Raw genomic sequence first — 24,816 nt, forward strand, 5'->3', positions numbered from 1 at the left:
ACCAGGGCCTGTAAAGTAAATGCCACCCACCTAAGTAGCACTCTAAAACATGACCCAGGTCTGCCATTGCAGCCTGAATGCGGTGTTCCACTGCCATGAGGACTTGGCATTTCAACCCCCTTGCCAGGCCTTAAACACCCCTTTTATAACATATAGGTCACCCCTAAGGCAGTTCCTAGGTAGTTCATATGTTACGGTGCTGTGTAATTAACTGATCAATCGCAGACTTTAAAGTTTTACATGTCCTGGTAGTAAAAAACTCAGAAATTCATTTCACTACTGTGAGGCCTACCCCTTACATAGAATAACATTGTGGATTCCTTATTACATTGAACAGGCTGTAATGCCTAATTGGGAGAAGGTAGATATTTAATGTTTGGTACCTATGAAATTGTAATGGTAAACCCTTTGAAAATGCCAATCTTAAAAAGTTGCCATTTTCCTGCCCTTAACCCTTCATGCCTGCCGACTGCCCTGTGTCACATGACTGGGTGTAGCTGAGAGTTAGACTTTGTGAATTCCTCCTAGACAGTCACACAATAGAAGGATTGGGTGTGCCTCAATGGACCATCTACTAGTAAGATGGGGCGGGTCTTAGCTAAGCACTACCCCATGTACACCTGAATAGCTTGTGCTCTGCCTTCATGCAAAGGGCCTAACAACCCTGTATTGTCACTGCAGCCAGCTTGGAGACAGGGCAGGGGTGTCAGGAAATTCCATGCATTTCAAAGAACCATTCCAGAAGCTTCTCTCACTTTCCAAAAGAGGAACACTAGGGTATAAAAATAAGATCATCAGTTCACTACTGGGCCTGCGTAAGGACTCTCAGAGAACTGCCTGTTGCTGTGACCTGCTATGCACTCTCTCAGACTGCTGCTGAACCTTGAAAGAGTGCTTTTTTGCCTGTAGTTTGCCTTGAACCCTCAAAGGTCAGCCCTGATATTGGGCCCTGCATCTTCGCCTGCACCCAGGACTATCAGAAGTGACTCCAAGGGCTAGTTTGGTGGCCTACTGTTCAGAGCCACAGGGACAAAAAAGGGTCCCACTATATTGAACCCGCACCTCGGCCCAGCCTGATCCGCCAAGAGGTGTACCATCAGTCCTACACCCTTGGTTGTGGTGATAAAGGTACCCAGATGACCAAGTTAAAGAACTCAGGAAGATGTGGCCAAAAAAGTGCTCTGAAAACAAGGAGGAGACCAGGACCAATGTAGTAGTAGTAAATCTTTATTCGGTTATAAAAACAATAATAACCATTAAAGTACATAAAAAAAAAAATATATCATACACAATATACACTTTATAAAAAGACTGATTGTATTGATTAAAATTGATTCAATCTAGATTTACTCTATGTTTAAAAATACATTTTAAAAACGTGCTGACACTTTTAGTAATCAATGGGTTGTTCAGAAATTGCAAATACAACATAGCAATGCGACACCTTCTAAAACCCAGTGTTCTCAGCAAAGGGATTAGCCATAATTTACGGTGTATAGAGTAAAATTTACAGAACAATATCGTGTGCATTGTTGATTGTTCCGATAAATCATCACACGGACAAGCCATTAGGCCCTCTTTCCAGTTATAGTTTTTTGGAAAGGCAACAAGTCTATGGAAAACATTCAATCTGAATCGTGTCAATAGAAAGCGTTCAAATTGTGAATCAACATAAGTCAAATACGGTTCCATTTCAAGTGTGGTCATGACTGTCAAGGAGTGCTGAGTGGATATTTTATTTATCTCCTTGCCCATCCTTAGTTCTTCCAAGTGGCTGAGGGCCCTTATTTTTAAATCTTTCTTGGAAATCTCAGCAATTTTTTGGGGATTAATATAATATTTATTAAGGCCCAAATCAGTAAGGAAGTTTTTTACATAAAGCAGCCATTCTATTTTTCCCGCATGTTCCAGGGACATGCAATCCGCCACAATCTCTTTTGTAAATAGATTCTTTGTTGAGGTCCAAATACGGGGCCATAACAAAAGAGGTTGAATTTTGGCCAGGTCTTCAATATGGGAAAGGCCAAGTTCTGCACGACAGGCAAAAGTGGAAGCCCGCTTGGGGGCCATCAGGAGAAATCTCGTAAATGTATTCTCTGCTATCTGCAGGGCATTGGTGTTTTTATGTCCCCACAGACCCGCCCCGTAAAGTGCGATGGAAAGACACTTTGCTTTATAAATGCGGAGGAGCTCTACCGGTGGCCGCTTTCCTAGCTTCTGGGAAAATTTTATCAAGGCAATAATAGCTCACAAAAGTTGATGTTTGCGGGCTTCAATGGCGGCTTTCCAGTTAAGTTTGTCGTCTGTCATCACCCCTAAGTATGGGTATTGGGAGGTCGAATCTACTTTCTCTTCGTGAAGGTAAATGGGCTTTTCCTTTTTTTTCCCCTTTCCTGCCACCATCACATACGTTTTTCTTATATTTATTTTGAGGTCCAAGGTACCCATGAATTTTGAGTATCTATCTAAAGCTTTCTGCAGCTCTCGCGGAGTACGTGCCAGTATTACTGCGTCATCCGCGTAGAGGAGGGCCGGGACGGGGCGATTTTTTACTCGTGGAAGGTCCTGGGCCCCTCTCAACATCTCGACCTCAAGATCGTTAGTATAGAGGGAGAAAAGAAAGGGGGCCAGTACACAGCCCTGCCTCACGCCCCTCTCCACATTAAAGAGTTCAGATAGCTCACCCTGCGTTCCAAAACGGACCCTTGATGAGGCGTTGGAATATAGAGCCCTAAGAAGATGTACGAGGGGGATATCTATGCCCATATTAGAGAGCACTGACCGCAGTTTCGAGTGGGAAACGCAATCGAAGGCTGCGGAAAGATCGACATAGACCATATATAACTTTCCTTGCTTTGCTGATGCATATTTACCCATCAATAAAGCTAGGTTCAGGGCCTGTTCTGTTGTTCCAAATCCCTCTCGAAAACCGAACTGAATGTCAGATAGTACGTTGTGGTCATCTGCCCACTCCTGTAGGCGCTGAAGGACCACTCTGCCTAGAGCTTTGCCAAGTGAGTCCAATAATGAGATAGGCCTATAACAGGTCACATCTTCCCTGTTTCCTTTTTTAAAAATAGGGACCATGATTGATTGGGACCAAGTTTTAATGAGACCACACTTCATTGTTGCATCGAACACTTTTTTTAGGATTGGAGCCCACAGATCTAAGTTGGACTTAAAAAAGTCCACTGGCACACCGTCTGGGCCGGGGGCTTTTCCGCTTTTACTCTTTTTTACCGCGTTTATGACTTCGTTTAACTCAAAATTTAAAAGGATCGGGAATACACTTTCATGTGAGATCTGTTTATTTTCTTCGAGTGGATCTTCCCCTACTACTTTACCAAATACTTTAGAAAAGTGGTTTGCCCATATTGGGCCCTCGATCACTACATCAACTTTCGGCAGATCGCTAGTGTCTGTCAAAAAGGGAGTCCTTACTACCTTCCAGAATTGTTCACTATTCCAGTTCCGGGAACTCTCATATAGTTGGTCCCAGAGCGCTTTTTTCAAATGTTTTTTCCTAGTTATACATGCTAGACGATAGCACCTCCTTAAACCACGTATTTCCTCTCGATCTCGTAGAGGTTTTGTCAGCGCTTTTTTTAAAGATTTATGCGCCAAGGTGCATTCATGATCAAACCATCTTTTTTTCCTGGGCTTATTCACTTTTATATTACGGGTTAGAAAATCCTTTACTTTCTCTATGATTAAACTAAAATTTAGTAGAATCTCTTCTTCGCTGGTATCGTTCTCAAGACACTTCACTATTGCTGGATATGTCTCACGAACCACTTTGTTTGTCATGGCCACTGGATCAATCATTCCCCATCCTATGGCATAGCCATTTGTTCTTGCAAGATAGATATTATTCTGAGCAAGTGTTGTCATCATTGGATGTGAATTATATTGCCCCTGGTCAATGACCAAATCAAATGCCAGTGCAGTATGATCACTTAAGGTATTTACTAACAGCCTAAAACTCTTAGCCTTACTTTCAAGTATTGCTGAGACCAGTATATAGTCTATTGTTGTTTCCCATCCCCTACCCAGATAGGTGGGCTGTACTTTGCCAGATACAACGTCAGTTTCATTTAAAATTACAAGTCCTAGTTCTGATAGCATTTCATTTAGGAAATCCCCCACTTTAGAGTGAGAGAAGTGGGACGTGTGTTTGTCTATTTCTTCTACCATGCCACAGATGTTACTGTTTTTTGCCTCACAGGGATGGTGATTAAAATCGCCACCCCAAACAATGCATGGTACGTCGGCTCCTTGCATTTTTTTTGTCTGGATAGAAAGTTTATTTCGAAGAGGCCCAAGTAAATTTAATCTCTCGCTTTCCGGGACATTGTCGTATGTATTCACTAAAATTATTGTCCCATTCTTCGGAAGTGAGAGTTTCAATATCTGGTAGTTGGAATGTAGGCTGAGCGATATTATTTTTAGCCCAATTATAGTATTTTTTATATATATCGTTAAACCCCCCTTTGCCCTACCATGAATGCCTGCCACTGCCGCTATAAAATGGGTTTTATAACCTAATAAATGCTCTTCATTTATGGACCATGTCTCCTGCAAACAGACAATGTGGTAATCTTGTATAAAATCCAGTAAATTCCCATTCCTTATTTTAGTTCACAGTCCTGCGATGTTCCAGGACATAATTTTTATTATGTTATCGTCCTTTCTAGGAACTAAACATTTATTTGTGCAGGCTGCCTCTACTTTTGAGACATTCTCAGGGTTTTTTTTTGATTCATCAGCCAGGTACTTAGATCGATTGCTACAAATTCTCCCACGAGTGGTAATATCGTGTCCTATATGCACTGTTTGGATGGGTGCTGGGGAGGAATTACTGTTTACCATTTCTTGTATTTCTACAATTTCTCTTTGGAGAATAGTGTCATTTTCAGTAGATTGACTTGGCATGTTCGGTCTTTGGACTCGTGCCTGCTCGGCATTAAGTCAATCTACATTCTCCAAACCACCCAGAACTGAGAAGCGATTAAAAGTGGGTATATTAAACCTCTGATGTTGGTTTACATAATCGCTCTGATAGAGTGGTTTTAATCGCTGGAGTGGGTATTGATTATTATTCGAGCTTCTCCAGAACTGGGGGTTAGACAAATGATTATAAGCGTTTTGATGGGCAAATTGATGGTCTGCCTCCATCCAGTCTTGGAGAGAATTAGTTGCAGGATGAGGTCTAGGATGGGAGATCAGTTCTCGTGGATAAAAATAATTGATATAATGTGTGGAAATAACGTCTCCTCCTCTAGGTTCGTACCAGTCGCCGATACATCTAACGGCTCTGTGATCCCTAAAGTTTACAATTATCACGTCCCCCTTCCTTTCTTTTGGTCTCGTACCCACCCAGCTCGTTCTTCTCACCATTAAAATTTCCCCATTTATATGGGCAGGGAGAGGTCGATTTTGATTAAGCCAATAGATGGTTTGATTTTTTAACGCGTAATAGTCCTCCCTAGCACCATCTGATAATTCGGGGACCCCAGTCATGATAATCGTGTATGGGGCTGATTCTGGGGGTAGATCCACTCTTCTAGATAGTGCAATGGGTTGTTGAAGGGGGGGCTGTTCTTCATTTCCATTATCCAATGTGTGTGTTAATAAGGTACTACTTTTTCCCTTAAGGACATTTGTATTTTTGTTTTTATTATCTTCAACATTTCCTGTCGTTTCTAGTATGGAACTACTATCCATCCTTATCTCCCTATCATTTTCTGTGTTGTTCTTTGGGCACTTGGTTTTACTTGTGGACACAGTTTTTTCTAGTGTTTTTCCAACAGATTTTTTGCCCATCGGGGTAAATGTTTTCCTTAAAGTGCCACTAGTTGATGGTTGTTCTAATAGAATGGGGGGAGAGGTGGAAGTGGTGGTTTTAGTCTGGGTTTTTAGATAATCAGTTAGGGTCAGGTTATTCCCTTTTATTTGTTTACCCAGATCGTCCAAATGTAGGGTGATCAATCTAGTCCTTTCAAAAAGGGGGAGTAAGAGGGACTTAACCATTGTCTCTATTTTCGTGAGTAATTCGGCCAAAGGGTCCTCGTCAGTGGCTGGCCCTATTGTATTAATACTTGTGAGGGGATTTTTTATCGTCGTTGGGTCAGTAAGGATCGAGGGTTGTACTTTGGATTTGGTCTTCTGTTTTTTCGCCACCAATGGTGTCGCAGAGGCACCTTGCCTCTTTCTTAAAATGTGTTTAATCTCGAGAGGCCCTATTGACGGTGTGGGGGAAATTGCTAGGTTCGGGGAATCTGACAGTCCTGATATAGATGAACCAATTGTGTGGTCAGCAATACTAGCCGTAACTGAGGTATTTGTCTGTAAAATTATTTCGGCATTCTCAGGGATAGAGCCTACACCCTCACTCATTGTCTCCGGGGAGAGTACTTTTCCAATTTGGCCAAGTGAAGAGCGTTTGCCCGTTAACAAATCAAGGGATAGGCGTTTCTCCGTATCCGCAATTTCCTTCTCCAGAACTGTAGTAACACGTTTAAAAAACTGATCTATTGTGCCAGAGACAGGACCATTAAAAGTATTAACGGTTAAAGTGCGTGATTTGCCAGCGTCTAGTGGCATATTTGCGGACTATGGACAAATACCAAAGGGACTCAAGAAACAAATAAATAAGTTCGAATTATCAGCAATACAAGGTCCAGAGAATCAGAATAATTGTGGCAATATTGTCACATAAGTCTTACCGGGCCGTAGGAGTTAGGGGAGTGGCCCGTCCCGTCCTCGAACGGCCTCAAACGGCCCGCCCTTTGCCCGGGCTTAGCACTGTGTTCCTAGAAATAGGGAGGTGCTTGAGCAAGGGGGCGTGGCGGCCAGGGAGAGCAGCCCAGGTGTTGATGATTGGGGTTGCAGGGACTCCTGGGCAATGGAGTCCCCGCTGCTTGCAGCCCCGGTCCAGGTAGGTTTTTCCCCTAGATGGTAGGCAGCCCCGTCCAGCAAGCTCCCGCGCTGTGTTGGCGCGCTGCGGGACCCGCGCAGCGGGTCTGGCGAGTTGCTGACGGCAAGAACAGGGACAGCAAGATTGTGCAAGGCAGTCCAGCGTCGATCCTAAGGTCTGTAGATTGTCCCGCTGTTAGGAGAAAACTGATCCTCTTTTACTCTCGTGAGCAAGGGGGCGTGGCGCCCAGGGAGAGCAGCCCAGGTGTTGATGATTGGGGTTGCAGGGACTCCTGGGCAATGGAGTCCCCGCTGCTCGCAGCCCCGGTCCAGGTAGGTTTTTCCCCCAGATGGTAGGCAGCCCCGTCCAGCAAGCTCCCGCGCTGTGTTGGCGCGCTGCGGGACCCGCGCAGTGGGTCCGGCGAGTTGCTGACGGCAAGAACAGGGACAGCAAGATTGTGCAAGGCAGTCCAGCGTTGATCCTAAGGTCTGTAGATTGTCCCGCTGTTAGGAGAAAACTGATCCTCTTTTACTCTCGTGAGCAAGGGGGCGTGGCGGCCAGGGAGAGCAGCCCAGGTGTTAATGATTGGGGTTGCAGGGACTCCTGGGCAATGGAGTCCCCGCTGCTCGCAGCCCCGGTCCAGGTAGGTTTTTCCCCCAGATGGTAGGCAGCCCCGTCCAGCAAGCTCCCGCGCTGTGTTGGCGCGCTGCGGGACCCGCGCAGCGGGTCCGGCGAGTTGCTGACGGCAAGAACAGGGACAGCAAGATTGTGCAAGGCAGTCCAGCGTCGATCCTAAGGTCTGTAGATTGTCCCCAGGACCAATGTGCTTGCCTATCCATCCTAGGTGCATTGCCAGTAGGACTGAATTTGCGGCTTCTCCCACTACGTTCTTCTCCGCAGCAGCAAATTCGTTTCAGCGGTCCTTCACTAAAGAAATATCGTCCTTGTGGAATTGTTTTGGCTACAGTTCTCTGCTTTGTCCCGGGGGACTTTTTCAACTTCCATTTCAGCGACTAAGTCCAAACATAGAAATCTTCACCACAGCTTCGACACGAGGCAATCTGACGATAAAGCTCCCTCTTCAGACACCTCCTGCAGCCTTGCCCCATTGAACTTTACCTTTTCAAACATTTTTCTTCAAGAATTTTTCTAAGTCCGAAGTATCTTGTATCTGAACCATGCTCCATCACGGTCGGCCTTACATTTAAACTTTGACCCGGTCTCGCGTGACTATATGTCCGCAATTAGCGCTTCGATCCTTTAGGCCCTAGATTTCACTTAAAACATTAGAAATTCATAACTCCGGTTCTACTGATTGGATTTCTGTAGTTTTAGTGTCAAATTATTTATTAAAATGTACTTTATTTTTCTAAATTGGTTTGCACTTTTTCTGGTGTTGTGTTTCAATTAAATACTGTTATTGTGCTGCATAAACACTTTACACATTGCCTCTAAGTTAAGCCTGACTGATTTTTGTAGCAAGCTACCCAGGGTTAAGTACAGGTTAATTTAGTGACTTTTTGTGGTTCACCCTCCAAGGGATTGTGGCTGTTGCTTGACCAGGGTTCATGCCCTAGTAAACCAACAACACAATTTAGCATACATTGTGTTTCCACTTGAAGCTTTCCTTAAACATGTATTGGTGGAGTTTTCAAAATACTTTCCTGCAACATTTCAGGAGTGCTCTCAATTGATAACTTTCAGGTCATACCACAGGACCCTTCCTATGAATAAGGATCATGATGCTCCCTTTCCATGAAAGAGGTGCTTTACAGTTTAAGATACATATTCGAAAACTTTTTTGGACCCTTTGAATGCTGGTAATGTGGGATGCAGGTTATCGGTCTTTGTCCAAAAGTACTAGATTTAAGGAAGAAATATCTAAGTGCAGTCTTCAGAGAAGTTACTTTAAGGACAGTCAATAAGTCTATAAAATGTTGCTTACTGCACGATCTAACTCTTTTATCAGTAAATGTATGACATTTTTAGACTATGCTTACTATTAACTTAACCAAACTGTACAAGATTATTTATATTTTATTACAACATGGTCTTACATGAGCTGATATAAAATGTTCAATATATTCTAGCAGAGCAATTTAATTTATGCATTATTTTAGCCTCTTATATTTATTGTAATCATTTTTGATAAATACAATAAACTTACTAATACTAAAAAAAATGTGTTGACCAACCATGCTTAATTCGCTCAATAACTGAATTAAGGTTCTGGTTAGGAACTTGGATATTTGAATTACTATATCTCTTATCAAATTACACATAATGCAAAAAATTGCAATCCTCATTGATTTCAAACTCAACGGATCTCTGTGTTTTTTAATTTTTTTAATATATTTCCTTATACTTCATGAGTGAAATGTGTTTGCTCATTTCTCTATACATCAGAGAAGCCACTGATTTCCATGGATTGGAAATGACAAATATATGAATTGCAATTCCCACCCCAAAGCATATATAGATCATGCGCTATCTTACTTAATGCCATTAAAATCTTTGTCCAGCCTACCAATCACGCCAGATCTCCCCGCATCACAAACGTTGTTATAGAAAATTATGCATATTAGCCCCATGCCCCTAGAAGCTTCTAGACCAAAGATCTGACAGTAGGGTTTGCCAGTCTGATATGTATAGACTAGCCCCTTTTGCAGAGTTGAGAAAGCTACAAACAAGCCTTCCCTGGCCTTTCTAGAATTGACATCGACCGTAGGCATGTGAAATGTAAGATAGCCATTAAAATGTAGGATTGCTACTGCCCATGTCTCCTGGAAACAAATGATTGAATGTTTTTTAACAGCATCCAACCACTCAGTTTTAACAGTTTTTTTTCTTTAACCCACATTATTGAAGCTTTTATACTGCGCCATGAACAATTTTTTCAGCATCTTTTAAAAAAAAGTAGAGCTTTAGAAATTCAAAAGTGGCACTGATGTTTTTGCAACAATTGCACTTGCTCGAAATCTGTGCAATTGCTTCATCATAATCATACTTATGGTATGCTTTGCACATCAGAAAATCCCTGGGTTGATATCTGTGTGTTTCTATTCTTCTGGGAAGGTGGTGGAGTTGATGGAGCAGTTGATGGTGCAACATAATACAGGGGCGATGGTGGTGCCGGCTTTGTTGAAGATGTGGTGCGGGTAGCGGCTCGAGGGGGCTCCGGAGTTGAAGCTCTTCATGAGTCAGAGGGTGTCGTCAGCGGTGAAGGGTGTCCGGCTGAGTTGGGTCTGCTGGGTTCTGGTGTTGTTGGGTGTGGTGGTTGTGGGTGCGGTGGGAAGGTCTTGAGTATCGAGTCTGTCAAAGCTGTTGTATATCTCCTTAATCTTGCAGTGGAAGAAGGTGCCAAGGTTGTTGCAGAGGTCTTGGGAGGATCGGATGTCTATTATCTATGTGCTGGGTCTGGCAAATTCTTTGACCACGGCGAAACGTTATTTGTTATTAAGTGCATTGGCGTTGATCCTTTCTAGTAGGTCCGCTTTCTTTGTTGTTCTAATTAGGTGGTAGTGTGTGGTGACAGCGGTCTTGAAGGCTGAGTGGTCTCCTGGTGTATTTCTGCTTCTCCATCTCTTCTCGAGCCATCTAGAGGTGCATCTGGACTCATGAAGGGCGGGAACAAACCAGATTGCTTTCTTGGAGTGTCGCTTACTTGGGGCTTTCTTCAGGGAACCAGAGTGTCGGCGCAGTTGGAGATCCATCAGTGGAGGTTGCATGCTGAGGCATTAGGTGGAGGGGGCGGGGGGTTTGCTGAGGGAGGTGGTGAGCTGTTCTTCGGTGACTTTGTTCCAACTACTGCGAGGTGAGCAGTAGGCATGGTGGTGTACAGTGGGTTTGGCGAAGGAGACATGCAGCGGTGGTCGGTCGACAGGAGCTCAGTGGTGTGGCTGAAGGTTATGTTGTCACTGGCAGGGAAGATGGGGTCGAGCGTGTGTACTGCTGAGTGGTTTGGGGAGGTGACCACTTATTTGAGTCCGAAGGTGACAAGGTTCTCCAGCAGGGATGAGGAGTTTTCAACGTTGGAGTTGTCCAGGGGAGAGTTGAGGTCGCCGAGGAGGATGTTGTCTGAGGAGGCAAGAATGTGTGGTATGATGAAGTTGATTATGGAATCGCTGAAGGGTGGGTGGGGTCTGGGGGATCTGTAGATGAGGGTGGTATTCTGGTTGGTCTGGCCCTGGAAGTGGAGGTGTTCCATGTCAATTGAGTGGTCGTCCGCGTGGGTGGTGAGGCGGTGGGTGCTTTGGTGTACGATGGCGATGCCTCCCCCCGGTTTGTCGATGCGGTCCTTGTGAATGATCTTGTAGCTGCCCGAGATGGCAGTGGTGATGTCCAGGTCGGAGGTGGGGGTTCATCCAGGTTTCCATGAGGAAGGCAATGTCGGGGTTGACAGAGTAGAGCAGGTCCCAGACGGGCTTGCCCTTAGTGCTCCAGTTGTGTGCCTGCTTCCCGCGGCCGTTCAGCGACCGCCATATGTAGTGTGAGCAGGAGGGAAAGCGGGAAGCGGTGCCAGATGTGGGGCGGGTCACGGGGGATGAGCAGCGGCAGGGGCATGGAGGGAAAAGGTGCAAAAAGAAGAAAGGCAAGAGAGGGGAAAAGTGAAAAAAAGTGCAGAAAAGCAAAGAAAAATGAAGGGAGGGAAAAAGAGATAAGTAGGCAGAGAAGCGGCAGAGCAAAGAAGTTCCCCACTGGACCACCAGGAATGAGGCGCAGGCAGGTGCCTGCAGGTGGAGGAGTGCCTCGAAATCAGAACAGCAAGGGTGAGGTGCAGCAGCCATCTAGGAGGAGCTGTGCTTGAAGGGAAGCAGTTCACTGACGAGGTCAGCGATCACAACACGTTTAAAAAACTCCTTCAGTCTACCACGTTTCAGGAGTGTGAATAGTCTTGTATCTGGTTTTTATCTTTTATTTTCATTCTTTAATTTCCGGTCAGAATTGTTCACAATGACTTGTTTAGTTAAGAATTATCCTCTAATAAAACCGCACATGTTAAATGCTGTGAATTTTAAGTCATTACTATCTTTGTATCATCTTTCGTATAGATTTTGACAAACATTTGCACCGGTCACTTATTTGTATATTTAACGTAAGTTTGGAAAAATGTTTTATTTTCAAACACATACAGACTATTGCTCTTTTAACAATTATCTACTCGATGCTGCAGCACTCGCGGCCTTCATTAGTCTTCTGGTAAGCATCAGTAGAGACATGAGTGCAATTTCAATAAACACTCTGAAAGCTCCCTGCCCTTTTTATTCTACATTTTAGAGGCAAAGTCAACATATGCATTACCCCACAATGCTTTCAGCTCTATTTCACCAATTGAAGATGGCAGAAAGGGGATATTGAAAGCATTTAGGGCCTCATTTATGAGGTTTTGGTGCAGGGCAGCGCCACAAGATTCCTTGCGGCGCTGCCCTGCATAAAAAAAAGGTCAGGAAAGGCCGTATCTATGAAAAACTGCATGTTCCTGTCCTTTTCCCCTGCGCTGGCGCACAATGGTATGCCATGAGCCGCCACAGGATCCCTTGCACCATGGTTAAGGGTGTCTGCATTGTAGGGGTGATTGTTTTTGTGCAGGAATGGAAGGTGTCCCTTCTTTCAAAAAAACAATCACAAGAGGTGCTTTCCTCTTTCTATGTGTGCTGCAGAATGCAGCACACATAGAAAGAGGAAGAAGCAAGGCGAAATGAAGACATTTATCCTCGTTGTGCCTCCCTAACGCCACCCCTGGGGTGGGGTTAGCATCTGACACATTTCCAGGTTTAAGATTCTTCATAAATATAGGAATATGTCAGGTTCCATGGATGTTGCATGGGAACACCCACAGTGACACCCATGGAACGCTCATTTCACGCAGTGTTCTGTGTGAAATGGGCACATATTTACAAGGCCATGAAAAACCACGCAAAGTGGCTTTGCGTGACCGTGGAAATATGCTGCAGCACATTACGACGGTGGAGCGTCAAAAAAGTTAAGCTCCGGCGGCACAAAAGTGCCGCTCCGGCGGCACAAAAGTGCCTTAGTAGTCCCAACATAACTAAATCGGATGACCAAATGTGTTGCTTGCATTGAATCAACCAACTGATAGTCAAACTTCATACTCTACAAAATGTAAACATTAAACATTAATATGTTTCATAACCTTGCTCATTTGTTTTTTTTTAATTGAACCCTGTAACTGGAAACTTATATCAAAAAGCTACCTGCAAGCCAATGGTACAAGTATTAATAAATTGTACTTAGCAGAAAGATTCTAACTGATGCATGCAATCAGGTTTGTTAGTATCAATATTCTTTAACTGAGTAAATGAAACAGTAGGAGTAAAATACGGGTATATTTATGAGAGCCTTGGCTCATGTTTGCACCATGCAAAGTCGTACATGAATGACGGAAGGCACATTCATGAAGCTGCGTAAAGCCACATTGCATGGCTCTGAGTGGCCTCATAAATATTAAGTAAGGCAACGTAGCACAAATCGCTGCGTCACCTTACTCTGTGCAAGGGCGGTGTTCCATGGTCGTTGCAGTGGGTGTTCCCCCGGCAACTCAGGCCCAAGGACTTGCAAATCTGGGAATGCATCAAAATCTTGCGCCTCCTCAGGGCAGGCGTGACTAGGAAAAATATCTGTATTTCTCCTCGTTCTTTCCTCCTTCTTTGTGTGCTGCATTCTGCAACGCACATAGGAGGAAACACCTCTATGGATTGTTTTCATGCAGGAGGGTGGCCTTTCCTGCAGAAAAACAATCCTGCTTACAGCACAGGCACTCCTGCACCAGGGTGCAAGGGTGCTTGCGCTGGGACTAGCCTGCCAAAACGGCAAAAGCGCAAGGGGAGAGGACAGGAATGTACTGTATTGGATAAATATGGTGTATCCTACTCATTCACTTTGACGAAGCCTTACATAGTGTTCTCTGGTCTACTTGATCACCTTTTTGCTGCTCTGTCTTTCTCTTAATATTTACATTCAATTTGTCTCTCATTCTAGGGATACTGCTGTTTATGATGTACCAACATATGAGGAAGTTGTGGGACCCATGAACAGTACACTGTCCAGCATCTGGACTACTGGAGTCCTTGATGACAAGCCCCCTCCATACAGCGCAGTAATAAGGGTGCCTGAAACACCATGCACAGCGGGACCTGCTTCGCAGCAGGACACACCATGTAGTAGAGGGGGCACTGCATCAGAAGACAATAGAGGCACTCTAATGACAGGCCCCGCCCAGGTGCTCAAGATCCTGAAGCCCTACAAGCCACTCAGCGGTCCCTGCAGTACGCATGAGCTTATTCAGCCAGCAGAGGGGTCACCTCGGGAGGAAACGCAGACCCCTCCACCGAGTTACGAGGACGCAGTGGATGATGATGTTTTCTATCCTACAGAATGGAATCCACCTGCAGGACTATCACTAAGAGACGGGATATGAAAAGGAAAACACACAGAGGACTGCGGAATTTCAAATAGTACTCATAGACAATGACAATTTTGCAAATATATCACTACAATCATTAGAATGTAGACAATGTATTTATCCACAATTCTATCTGGACTGGGAGTGAGTTTAGAAAGACTAGGTCCAATACCAATCCTCCCAAGAAATATCGTTAAATCACGTTGTGGTAACTGTTCCTCAAAAGGAAGAAGGGATCAGAGGCCAATTTGGTCACAGAAGTTAGATGAAGAAGGAAAAGTCTCTAAAGTAAGTGTCCCTTGTCAGTGCTAGGTGGGGAGTCTCTCCTTTAGACTTTAGAGCCCTTTCGTGGGGCCCGTGGGGGACTGCAGCGCCACCCCCACGAGGAGCAACTCCTGATGATGAAGCATGACACACGTAAGGGAGTGTGAGGGCACTAAAGTCTAAAAGAGAGACTCCTCACCTACAATGACAAGGGACACTTACTTTAGAGACTTTTCATACTTACATTTAATACCTTCCTTGACAGTTCACTGATATTTCAGTAATTTATGTTTATGACAGAAAGATTAGGGGGTCTTTGCTGAGATAAGAGAGAATGCTAGCCAATCACTAAAAGAATTCCGCTACTAGTAAAGTTTGCAGAAGTGTGGGATTAGGAGAAACTGGGAGCTCAAATACATGCTTAAAGTTTTTTCCTTGTTGTTCTCTCAGCCCTCGTTCTCATACCCTAATGTACTCAACTGCTCCTATCTTCTAGGTGCATGGCCAAAAGAAGACTTCTTTGTTATCAAGCTATGTACCTTTCTCCTGATCAAGTTTAAGAATTATTGTATCTATGAATGAATTGCAACTAAGGAATGTAAGAAATGTAGGGGATAGGTTGGTTAACAGATATATTGAAAGAGACCTAATGGAGACTTGGAGGGGAGAGAGGAAATAGGAGATGCATTTGGAGGAAGGCTGGAAGGAGGGAGAAAAACTGATCAGCTGGGTACAGAACGTGACTGTTAGACCTGTTAGCCTTAGGGTGGTCTTCCACCACAACTTTTGCCTTCACCGTTCCTATTTTGCTGATCTAGTTTTTGTTGGCCTTATGCCTTATCGGATCTCATCATTTGCTTTAAAAGGGTTTTAGAATGGATTGATATGATCAAGGAAATTAGCCTTCCCACAAACCCTCACTTTTTCATTTTCATCTACGAAGTGAGGGAAAGCAAACTTTATCAAATGCCTTTTCATTGTCAACAAATGATAAGACTAGATCTTGTTTTTCCTACTGAAAATACTTCTGGTCTAATGAACCCAATAGTAACACTGTCAGCCTTGGGGTAGTCTTCCCCCAAATGTATTGCCTACTTACCTCCAATTTCTGCTGGATTTTGTTTTTGTTGGCCGTAGGACTTTGTGCACTTCACCACCAGTGCTCAGTGATGGATTAAACACTGTGGAGGCCCCTAGGCAGTCCCAAGGTCAGGCCCCCCTTGTAAATTATCTCCGAATACCCAATGTACTGATTTATTTACAAACGGACAGTTGCCAGAAGATGAGATAAACTGTAATGTGAATCTGATGTCTCTGGTTTATGTACTTTAAGTTGTTAATGGGTACATTACATTAATACCGTATTTTCTCTACAGAGTCTTTAATGTAAAGTTTTCGTTTCTTTGAATTAATTAATTTTTTTCTATTTTTTTGAAAGCTTGATTTTAATTTTCTTTCAAGATCAAATCAATATTATTTTCATCTGTTGTCGCATGGCCCATAAAAGGAGTGGGGCCCGAAGGCTGGTGCCTACTTTGCCTATTTGCTAATCCGGCACTGCCAGAGATCAAGTGCTTGTGCTCTCTCCGCTAAACATGGAAGAACTGGCTTGTACGCAATTGGTACATTTATTTTTCCCAAGTCCCTAGTGGAGTGGTATCACCTGTACCCCAGGCCTGTAAATGGACGCTAATAGTGGGCCTGCAGCTATGATTGTGCCACTCACTTAAGTAGCCTTGTAAAACATGGTGTAGGCATGCCATTGCTGCCTGTCTGTAGTTTTAAACTGTCATTTCGACCCGGCAAAAGAAACCTTTGGCCTGGCCTAAACACTCCTTTGTAATACATAGAAGTCAACCCTAGGGTAGACCCTAAATAGGCCATACAGAGGGGTGCAGTGTATCTAAAAGGTTGGACATGTACCTTTAAGTTTAACATGTCCTGGTGGTGAAAACTCTTACATTTGTTTTTGACTCCTGTAAAGCCTATTTCTCCCATAGACTAATATTGGGTTCCCTTATCACATTCAATAAGTGGTAACTTTAATTTGGGAGCAGGTAAATGGGTCAAGATTGTTGTTCTGCAGTGAGGATCTGGACTTGTGTTTGTGCAGTACCATGCAGGGATTCTGTTTTACACTGAAAACCCCAGATAAGTAATCTGAGACCAATCTAAGCCTTTTTTAAACTCTCCTTGGTGTTTTGATGAGCTGTTTTTCCTTTTTCTAAATGTAAGTTTCTCTTCTTTCATGGAGATGTAGGTGCTCAATGTGGACACCCTTCGCAGGTCTGAGTTGCAGAAACTCTGTAAGAAGAGTGGACTGCGTGCAGGAAAGAAGGCTAAAAAGCTGGACCTTCAGATAGCACTCTGTGCCTAAAAGAAAGTCACAAGGATGGAAAACAGAGGAGTCTGAGGAGGAGGATCTTAATGAGGGCAATACGGATGATGACAAAATTGATTTAGAAGTAGAGAAGGACCTGACTGTGGGCCTTGAACAGAAGCTCCCAGAAGAGGGAGATCATTTGCCCACTGAAAGAGAGCCTAGTGTGAGTGCATGGAGCAGTGTGTGTCTTGAAATAACATGTCCCCAGAAGAGTTAGAGGACAGGAGGGCAGAAAGGGAGCTCAAGCTGAATTTAGCCAAAATGAAACTGCAGGCAGAAGAAAGGAAGGCCAAGGCCGAGAGGGCCTTGGCAGAAAAGAAAATTATGCTGGAGCATGACATAAGCCAGAAGAAACTGGAGCTCAAAGCTAGACAAGCCGCAGAGTCTATCAGCTATGGTGGCAGCATACCTGCAGTATCTGAGGGAGAAAAGAAAGTCTGCATTCCTAAAGATCTGCTGCCCACTTTTGTAGTGGAAGATTACATAGACACGTGTTTTTCTACCTATGAGATAGCTCTGAGGGTACACAAGGTACCAGTGGGTTGAGAACAGGTTAGTTTAGGGATTGCTTGTGACTTCACGCTGACAAAGATTGTTGTTGCTGCTTCAGTAGTTTTGCACCCCTCAACAAGTAACAATCTGGCACATGCATCAACGTAGGCTTTTGCGATTTCTTAATTGCGATTATTAAAGAATCGCAATTAAGGAATTGCAAAAGCCTATGCATGTAGGAATCGCTATAAAAATAGCGATTCCTACACATTCCTTAATTGCGACTCGCAAATTGCGAGTCGCAATTAAGGAATGCCGTCCCATTCATTCCTATGGGCCTCCAGGCCCATAGGAATGAATTGGAGATTGCATGAGCAATTTGCGAGTACCAGGTAGGTACTCGCAAATTGCTCATGCAATTTCAAGAGTGCAAGGGTGTCAAAATGACACCCTTTTGCACCCCTGAAATTGATCTGTGCACATATGTTGCACACACACATGCCCTAAGGGCATGTGTTTGCGCAACATGAAACTTAGAAAAATGCACAAAAGTGCATTTTTCAAAGTTTTTGCAAATTACCATGAAGTTCAACTTCATGGTAATTTGCTCCCCCTATTAGCGAAATCGCTAATTTTTTTACTTTAATGCATTGCATTTAAGGAATCTCAATTTGGGAATCCTTAAATGCAATCGCAATTTAAGTAATCGCAATTTAGAGATTCCTTAAATTGCGATTTTTGCATTTGGGATGATGCATTCCAAAGGGAAAAATACCGGTCGCAAAGGGGCAGATTCTGAGAATCTGCCCCTTTGCGACCGGTTTTTCCTTTGATGCATGTGCCTGTAGGTTTCTTACAGTAACACAGTAGTCTTCAAGGGAGAAGGAAGAAAACTAAGCCATGGAGGTCTCCCTATTTCAACAACACTGATACTTCTTCTTTTATCACTTCATTTACTTAAATTATTTACATTTTCCAAATTATGGTGGGAACACTTCCCTCAATAATCAAGGATGTGAAAATCAAATATATTTAACATTTCTATATCTTCTACACAATTTAAAAAAAAATGTAATTGTAATTTACAATACTGATATGAATCACATGTCGCAGTATTGTTGAATTGATGAGTGTGAGGGCCTACATACCCCCTAAGAATAGAGGCCTATCCGAGAGAAGCAACACATCCCGACACTAAATAGCAATAGAAGCGCCCAAGACATCTGTGGAGACTTGTTCTCTCTCTTTATTTCTCATGTCAAAGTCACAGACTGGAAAATATCTGCAGATATGGATTCCAGACAAAAGCAGAACAGCGGAACACCTCAGATGTCTTCCATTACAAGCAATACCAAATCTCCAGGATGAGACAATGTAGAAAGTAGTGATTCCAGAAATGCCAAAAGCAATCTAGGAATAATATTAAGAATTTAGGGGTATATTATCAAGCCAGGCGATACAATTATCGCCGCTTTAGTGGCAGAAAACTGCCGCTAAGCGGCGATAATGGGCTTGATAATATGCTCTATGGAATTCCAATTGAAGCCCAGGTTAGATGTCCTTCACATTTAACATGGGCTTCAATTGGAATTCCATAGAGCATATTATCAAGCCCATTATCGCCGTTTTAGCGGCAGTTTTCTGCCGCTAAAGCGGCGATAATTTTATCGCCTGGTTTGATAATATGTACCTTTACATTTATAGCAAATGGTTTAAATGATGGTAGTGATAGTTAAGGACTGACCCAAAGGTATGCCTTTTGGTAAATCATGACTACAAAAAGTGATGGATGGATTTCTTAAAATAATCTCAACTATTGGCATTTGCTCTGGGCCACAACAATCCAGTCCATTATTATTCTGCTTGCTATGGCCACTTCAGACAGGAACCAGCTACATACATATCAGCCATGGTTCTGCTCCAGCAGAAACAGTTCAGCCCAAACTGACAGGCCAAGTCCCCTCTGAACATGAACACCAGCAACCTCTGACGGTTTCAGCCTATTTGCTTCTTTTCAGTAGGGTGCAGCTTGAGTCCTGCGGCATAGTGAGCCCAGGACCCACATCCACGCATACTTATCACACTTAGGGCATCACACTGAATGGAATGCTTGAACTTATCTCAGGTACTAGTAATTACTGTGGAAAAAAAGGGTTGTGGCTATTTTACTGACACTGAAATGAGGAGGCCTGGTTTCGAACTCTACCAATTTTGTGATCTTGTGCAAAGTGCTTTTGATCTCTTTGCCTTAATTCAACCAGAAGCCAACACAGGCTGGAAAGAAGTATTTTAAAGAAAAATGAGCATGATACTGACAGCTGCATAAAAATACCCTCCCAACCTAGAAAATACACACTTACAATTTGAATGCATGATTTATTTGTCTTCAAGGTGAATGTCTTTGTGATTTAAAATGGGTGCTGGAATCTGAGGAAAATGCATTGTTAATGTTTCCTCTGATCCCAGGTGGTCATGCAGACTCCCAGAGACCGTGCATCAAGTGCCACATGCTTGCTTGTCTACAAGTGCACAACACAACCACTGTCAATGGCTATAGATCTAGTTGATTATTCATGTGGTATGCAATAAAGGTTTTGCTGGTAAAACTGTTAAAAGAGAAGAATCTTGTGCAATAATGTTATCTAGTTGCACAATATATTTGAATTATAATAGCTAAAATGTGTACTTACACCATTCAAGTTTGAATAATACAATGGAACTGTAAAACATTTACGGCTTGATTATGAGTCTGGTGGACCACAGACCGCCAGACTCGTGGGAGCCCGGCGGTGGTGGTCTCTCGACCTCTTTATTACAATTAGGGCGGTCGGACCGCTATAGCCCCGCCAGGGAACTGCCATTAGTTGATGGTGGTGCCGTGGTGTAGAGGCAATAATATGCTTGGTGGGACTTCCGCGGACCCACCAAACTTATTACAAGTTTCCTCTCCGCCGGAGTTTTCATGGTGGTTGACCGTGGCAGAGAGGAAACAAAAGGGGCCCTACAGGGCCTCCTGGTACCTCACACCATGTGGATGCACACAGGGGGGCACAATATGTTCCCCCGTGTGCATGCACACCAGTCTCTGCACAGAATGGACTTTACATTCCATGCCGTGCAGGGACTGTTTTTGGCGTTTCCATTGTGGTGCCCATTTGCTGTGCCAGCGCCATGGGAACGTAAAAATAAAAAGACCGTCAGAGACTCGCAATCTAGTGTGCAGTGCAACTACAGGTTTGGCGGAGCAGTGGCGGTGCGCACCTGGTGGTTCAGCACCAAACTCGTAATCAGGCTCTTAAAGGGAATGAAAAGCAAATTAAGTTGGTGCTTTATGAAGTAAACATTACTTAGGTACGCATTTGTTTAATTTCATAATGCAAACCTTGTAATTGTACAGTGGTAGAAAGTTGAAAAGTAAAAACAGTAGTGGGAGAGTGAGTGTGTCAGCAGAAATGTATTAGTTTCGTTTTTGTAATTTTAAAGTAGTTTTACATTGCAAGTGTTGAAAATGACATAACTGTTGTTTAAAGGATTTAGGGCAGGGTTCTCCATTGAGTAGCTCGTGAGCTACTGGTAGCTCTCCAAGTAGCTCTCCTGTGTTCTTCCCAGCCTTCTAAACTGTAAGCTTTCACTTGACTGAATTAATACATGTATACCAACATTGAAAAATATGTATTTGAGGAGGAAATGTGTGTATTGTCTGAGTTCATAAGCTAATGATTGCAGAAACGTATTTGAATTATTGATTGAATTTCTCATTCAACCACTCAATTGGGTAACAAGAAGTATATCCTAAAAGACGAACATGCACTTACAAATACACATTTTATGCTTGCTCTATTCACAGCTAATAATTTATAAATCAGGCAACGTTTGGGAGACTTATTACCTTGGTACATTGAGGATTTAACTGTTCTGTAGCAGCCATTCAAAAGCATTCCATATTGGTAATGCTTTTTTACATTAATGCTGACAATACCGCTGGTCGCATGGGGTGGCCTCTGATGTGATCTGGTCACTATTACAACACTAATAATATTAGTAGCGCCGGAGGATTTCCACTGAACATAAGTAGCTCTTATTACAGAAGAGGTTGCGGACCCCTGATTTAGTGCCTTAGATTTTGGCGGACGGGTTACTCCATCACAAATGTGACAGATATCCCAACCACTTTATTACAAGTGTCATAGGCTATAATCCACTCCTAATATGTTGGATGGGTCATTTGCCATGTTTGTAACAGAGTACCCCATCAGTCAAATTCTAAATAATCCCCTTAGAGTTCATGATTGGAGGCAAATAATGGTTATCGTGAATTGGTTGATATGCTGTTAGTTTTAAGTTTCTGTAAAGTGATATTTGAATGTTAGTAAAGTGTTTTACTAGGTGCCTTTTACTCTGTAAAGAATCGCAAGAACATTACTTTGTATTACAATGCAAAAGCTTAGGACATAGGGATTGTCTTAGTTATTTAAAAATGAATAAGAAAGTGTTTCATGACTTCATCAACACTATGAAATTCAGCATATACATAGCTCGCTCCTTTTTAAAAAAAACTATCACCAATGGGTAGCTGTAAAATATACACATTACAGAGGCCGCTGTAAGTTAGATGGGAACGTTAGGTAAAGTAGGTATGATAGGTTACATCTTGCAGGCATGGTAGGTTGGTATTCTATATTTGGTGGGAACGGTAAACAGGTATTGTAGGGCTGGAGGGTATAGCAAGTTAGGTACAGTAGGTGTGAGAGCAAGTTAGCGTAGGTTTGGAATGGTATGAATGTATGTATGTTTTGGTATTTCTAAAGCACAAACGTAGCTGTCTAGCAATGAATGAAAGAATGAAATTAAATATTTATGTAGCATAGAAAAAGGTTACTTAACAGCTACTTCAAAGAACAAAGTGTCCATGCGCTAGAATGTCCACATTAGAACTAGATAGGAAGAAAGCTCAAACAATCTTCAAAGAGGAGAAGAAGGAGCCTAGATGTTATTGATGAATAAATAGGCCTTGAGTTTTTTCTAAAATCCATGATGTTTTGCTCAGTGTGGAGGGAGGGAAGTTCAGTACTTAGCTGTCACCACAGCTAGGGAGTGGCCTCCTGTCTCGCTTTCTTCTTACTATGAAAACAAAGTTGTCATAAAAGATGTATGCGTCTAATTGTAAAGAGTTTTGTGGCAAAGGTACATTGCCTCGAATTGGTATCTTTTCTGGACACAGATAATGAATCCCAGAATGGATGAGGGCATGAATAATGTCTTTCCTGGAGGAGGCAGGGATAAAAGGAAGACTAAAACTTGTCCTGCAAGATTTCTTAATTTGTTCTTGAAAGACAGTTCAACAAAAACAATAGGTTACCAACCTGTAAAAAAATGTTTAGGTAAGGCTCGGAAAGATTCTGGCCCTATTCCTGAGACCAGTCAGCCCCTGATCCAAAACCTTAATTTCTGTTTCCTCACAGTTCAGGAAAATGGAGTTTGCCTTCATCCTGTCACATACTTCCAGCAGGCATTTCCTAGAATAACTGCCCATAGTCTCTGTTTTTTTAATCTAGTCTACTGATCATATGCGTGTTGTCACCATAAGAGTAGAAGGTAATGCCAAACATTTCGATGAGGTTAGCCAGTGTAGCTACATAGAAATTAAAAAGAGTTGGACTCCAGACAGATAACTGAGGGACTCTGGAGGAAATCAGCTTAGAAGTAGTTCTACTGCTACTGCCGGAGAGGTGAATGCGGTAAGCACAGCCCCCCATCCCCCCCTAAGCGGGCAAACTCAAATCTAAATATTAGGGAGAAGTGGGAGACTGTGTCAAAAGAAGATGATAGATCTAATAAGATCAATGCTCCCCCTCTTCACCATGCAGGAGATGCCTGATATCCAGAACTGCCTTTACTAAGACAGTCTTTTGGAAGCCTGATTGGGCTTTATGCAAACAGAGATTTGATTACAAATATTAGACTACCTGCTTGTTACCTATGGGCTCGATGAAGCTTGGCAAAAAGAGGGAGTACCGAAAGGAGGGGAAAATTAGCCATGATCTGAAGGTCCAGGGAAGGTTTCTGTAAAAGAGGCGTGACCAGGGAAGTTTTCCATTCCATGACAACCATGCCTGTGGCAAGCGACCAGATGCATTAATCAGTCAAGTAGGGCACCATTAGATCATTGATCTTTTTGAGTTAGTGTGGTGGACAAACATCTAGTGAGGAAGACGAAGTCATAGCAATGGAGCAATGGCAAGCCATAATGGGGATACATGAAGGAGGGGAGACAATGAGGAGGTAAAACTAGTGGTTAATATGAACTCATCCTATCTTATGTACTGCTTCTTGAAGAGGTGAGTTTTCAGTTTCTTGCTGAATAGTGGGGGGGGGGGGGGGGCGGTAGTCCTGCACTAAAATCCCCAGATTGTTGTCCCTGATCATGGGGTCATAGGGTGAGAAGGTGTGTTTCTTGTTTTCTCCTTTCAGCAGTTTTTAGTCTCTAATATAGCAATGGTGGAGCTCCTCATCCTACCTCCAGATATTGTTACTTTGTGAGCTAGGTAAGCAGAGGTCTTAGTACACCAGGACTTGAAAGTGATGCAGCTGATCTTGAAGAGCATCCAGGCTTACAGTAAGAGCCATAGTAGATCTTGTGGCACAAGAATGATATGGTTGGATTTCTTCTGCCCTATGATGAGCCATGCTGCTCAGTGAGGATGCCTCTCAGGGTAGCAAGGGTCGTCTCTGGGATGACTTTGAGCCAGGCCGTTCTCTCCATCAAGTGCCCACCAGGCATTAGACGCCTTAGCACATTTCATATTGATCTCATACAAAAGCTCTTAATGGTCGGTCCACAAAGTGATTTCATGCCGTTACCCATCCGTTTTTGGAGGGGGGAGTAAGTGGTATAAAAATATAAATAGGCAGAAATTCATTATTTTGAAAGATTAAATATCACGTATTATCAAATAGCAATGTAGTGTATGACAACAAAAAAAGAAAAGAAAAGAAACACATGGGACATATGGACTGAATCTCAATTTTGGTCCATTAAGAAATGCTAAATTGCCTTTCCATATGTGCAAAGGCAGATAGAGAATCGCAAAATGCAATTTCTACTCAATCGAAATCGCATTTTGCGATTACCTAAATAGGAACTTGCAAATAGGGATTTCCTATTTGTGATTTCCTAAGCACATGTACAAAGAATTTCCTAAATGCAAAATGGGCATTTCGGAAGTGCTATTACCAACGACTCCAAGTCAATGGTAACCATGTGTAAATCTAGGGCATTTGGGCGCTTTACATGTGCACCACATTTTTGGGGGTGTATCAAGGGGGGCCTTAGTCCCA

General features: G+C 43.1%; 1 protein-coding gene across 1 annotated transcript in view; it reads left to right on the top strand.

Moving 5' to 3' along the window:
• LOC146813076 (uncharacterized) overlaps nucleotides 1–15,981 on the top strand; it is a 63,801-nt gene extending 47,820 nt beyond the window's left edge. The window contains exon 3 of the mRNA XM_085620066.1: nucleotides 13,916–15,981. Coding sequence (XP_085476192.1) covers nucleotides 13,916–14,354 — 439 coding nt within the window. The 3' untranslated portion in view covers nucleotides 14,355–15,981. The remainder of the gene's footprint in view (nucleotides 1–13,915) is intronic.
• The last annotated feature ends 8,835 nt before the right edge of the window (nucleotides 15,982–24,816 follow it).

Source organism: Triturus cristatus, chromosome 7, assembly GCF_964204655.1.
Source record: "Triturus cristatus chromosome 7, aTriCri1.1, whole genome shotgun sequence".
NCBI classification, from domain to species: domain Eukaryota; kingdom Metazoa; phylum Chordata; class Amphibia; order Caudata; family Salamandridae; genus Triturus; species Triturus cristatus.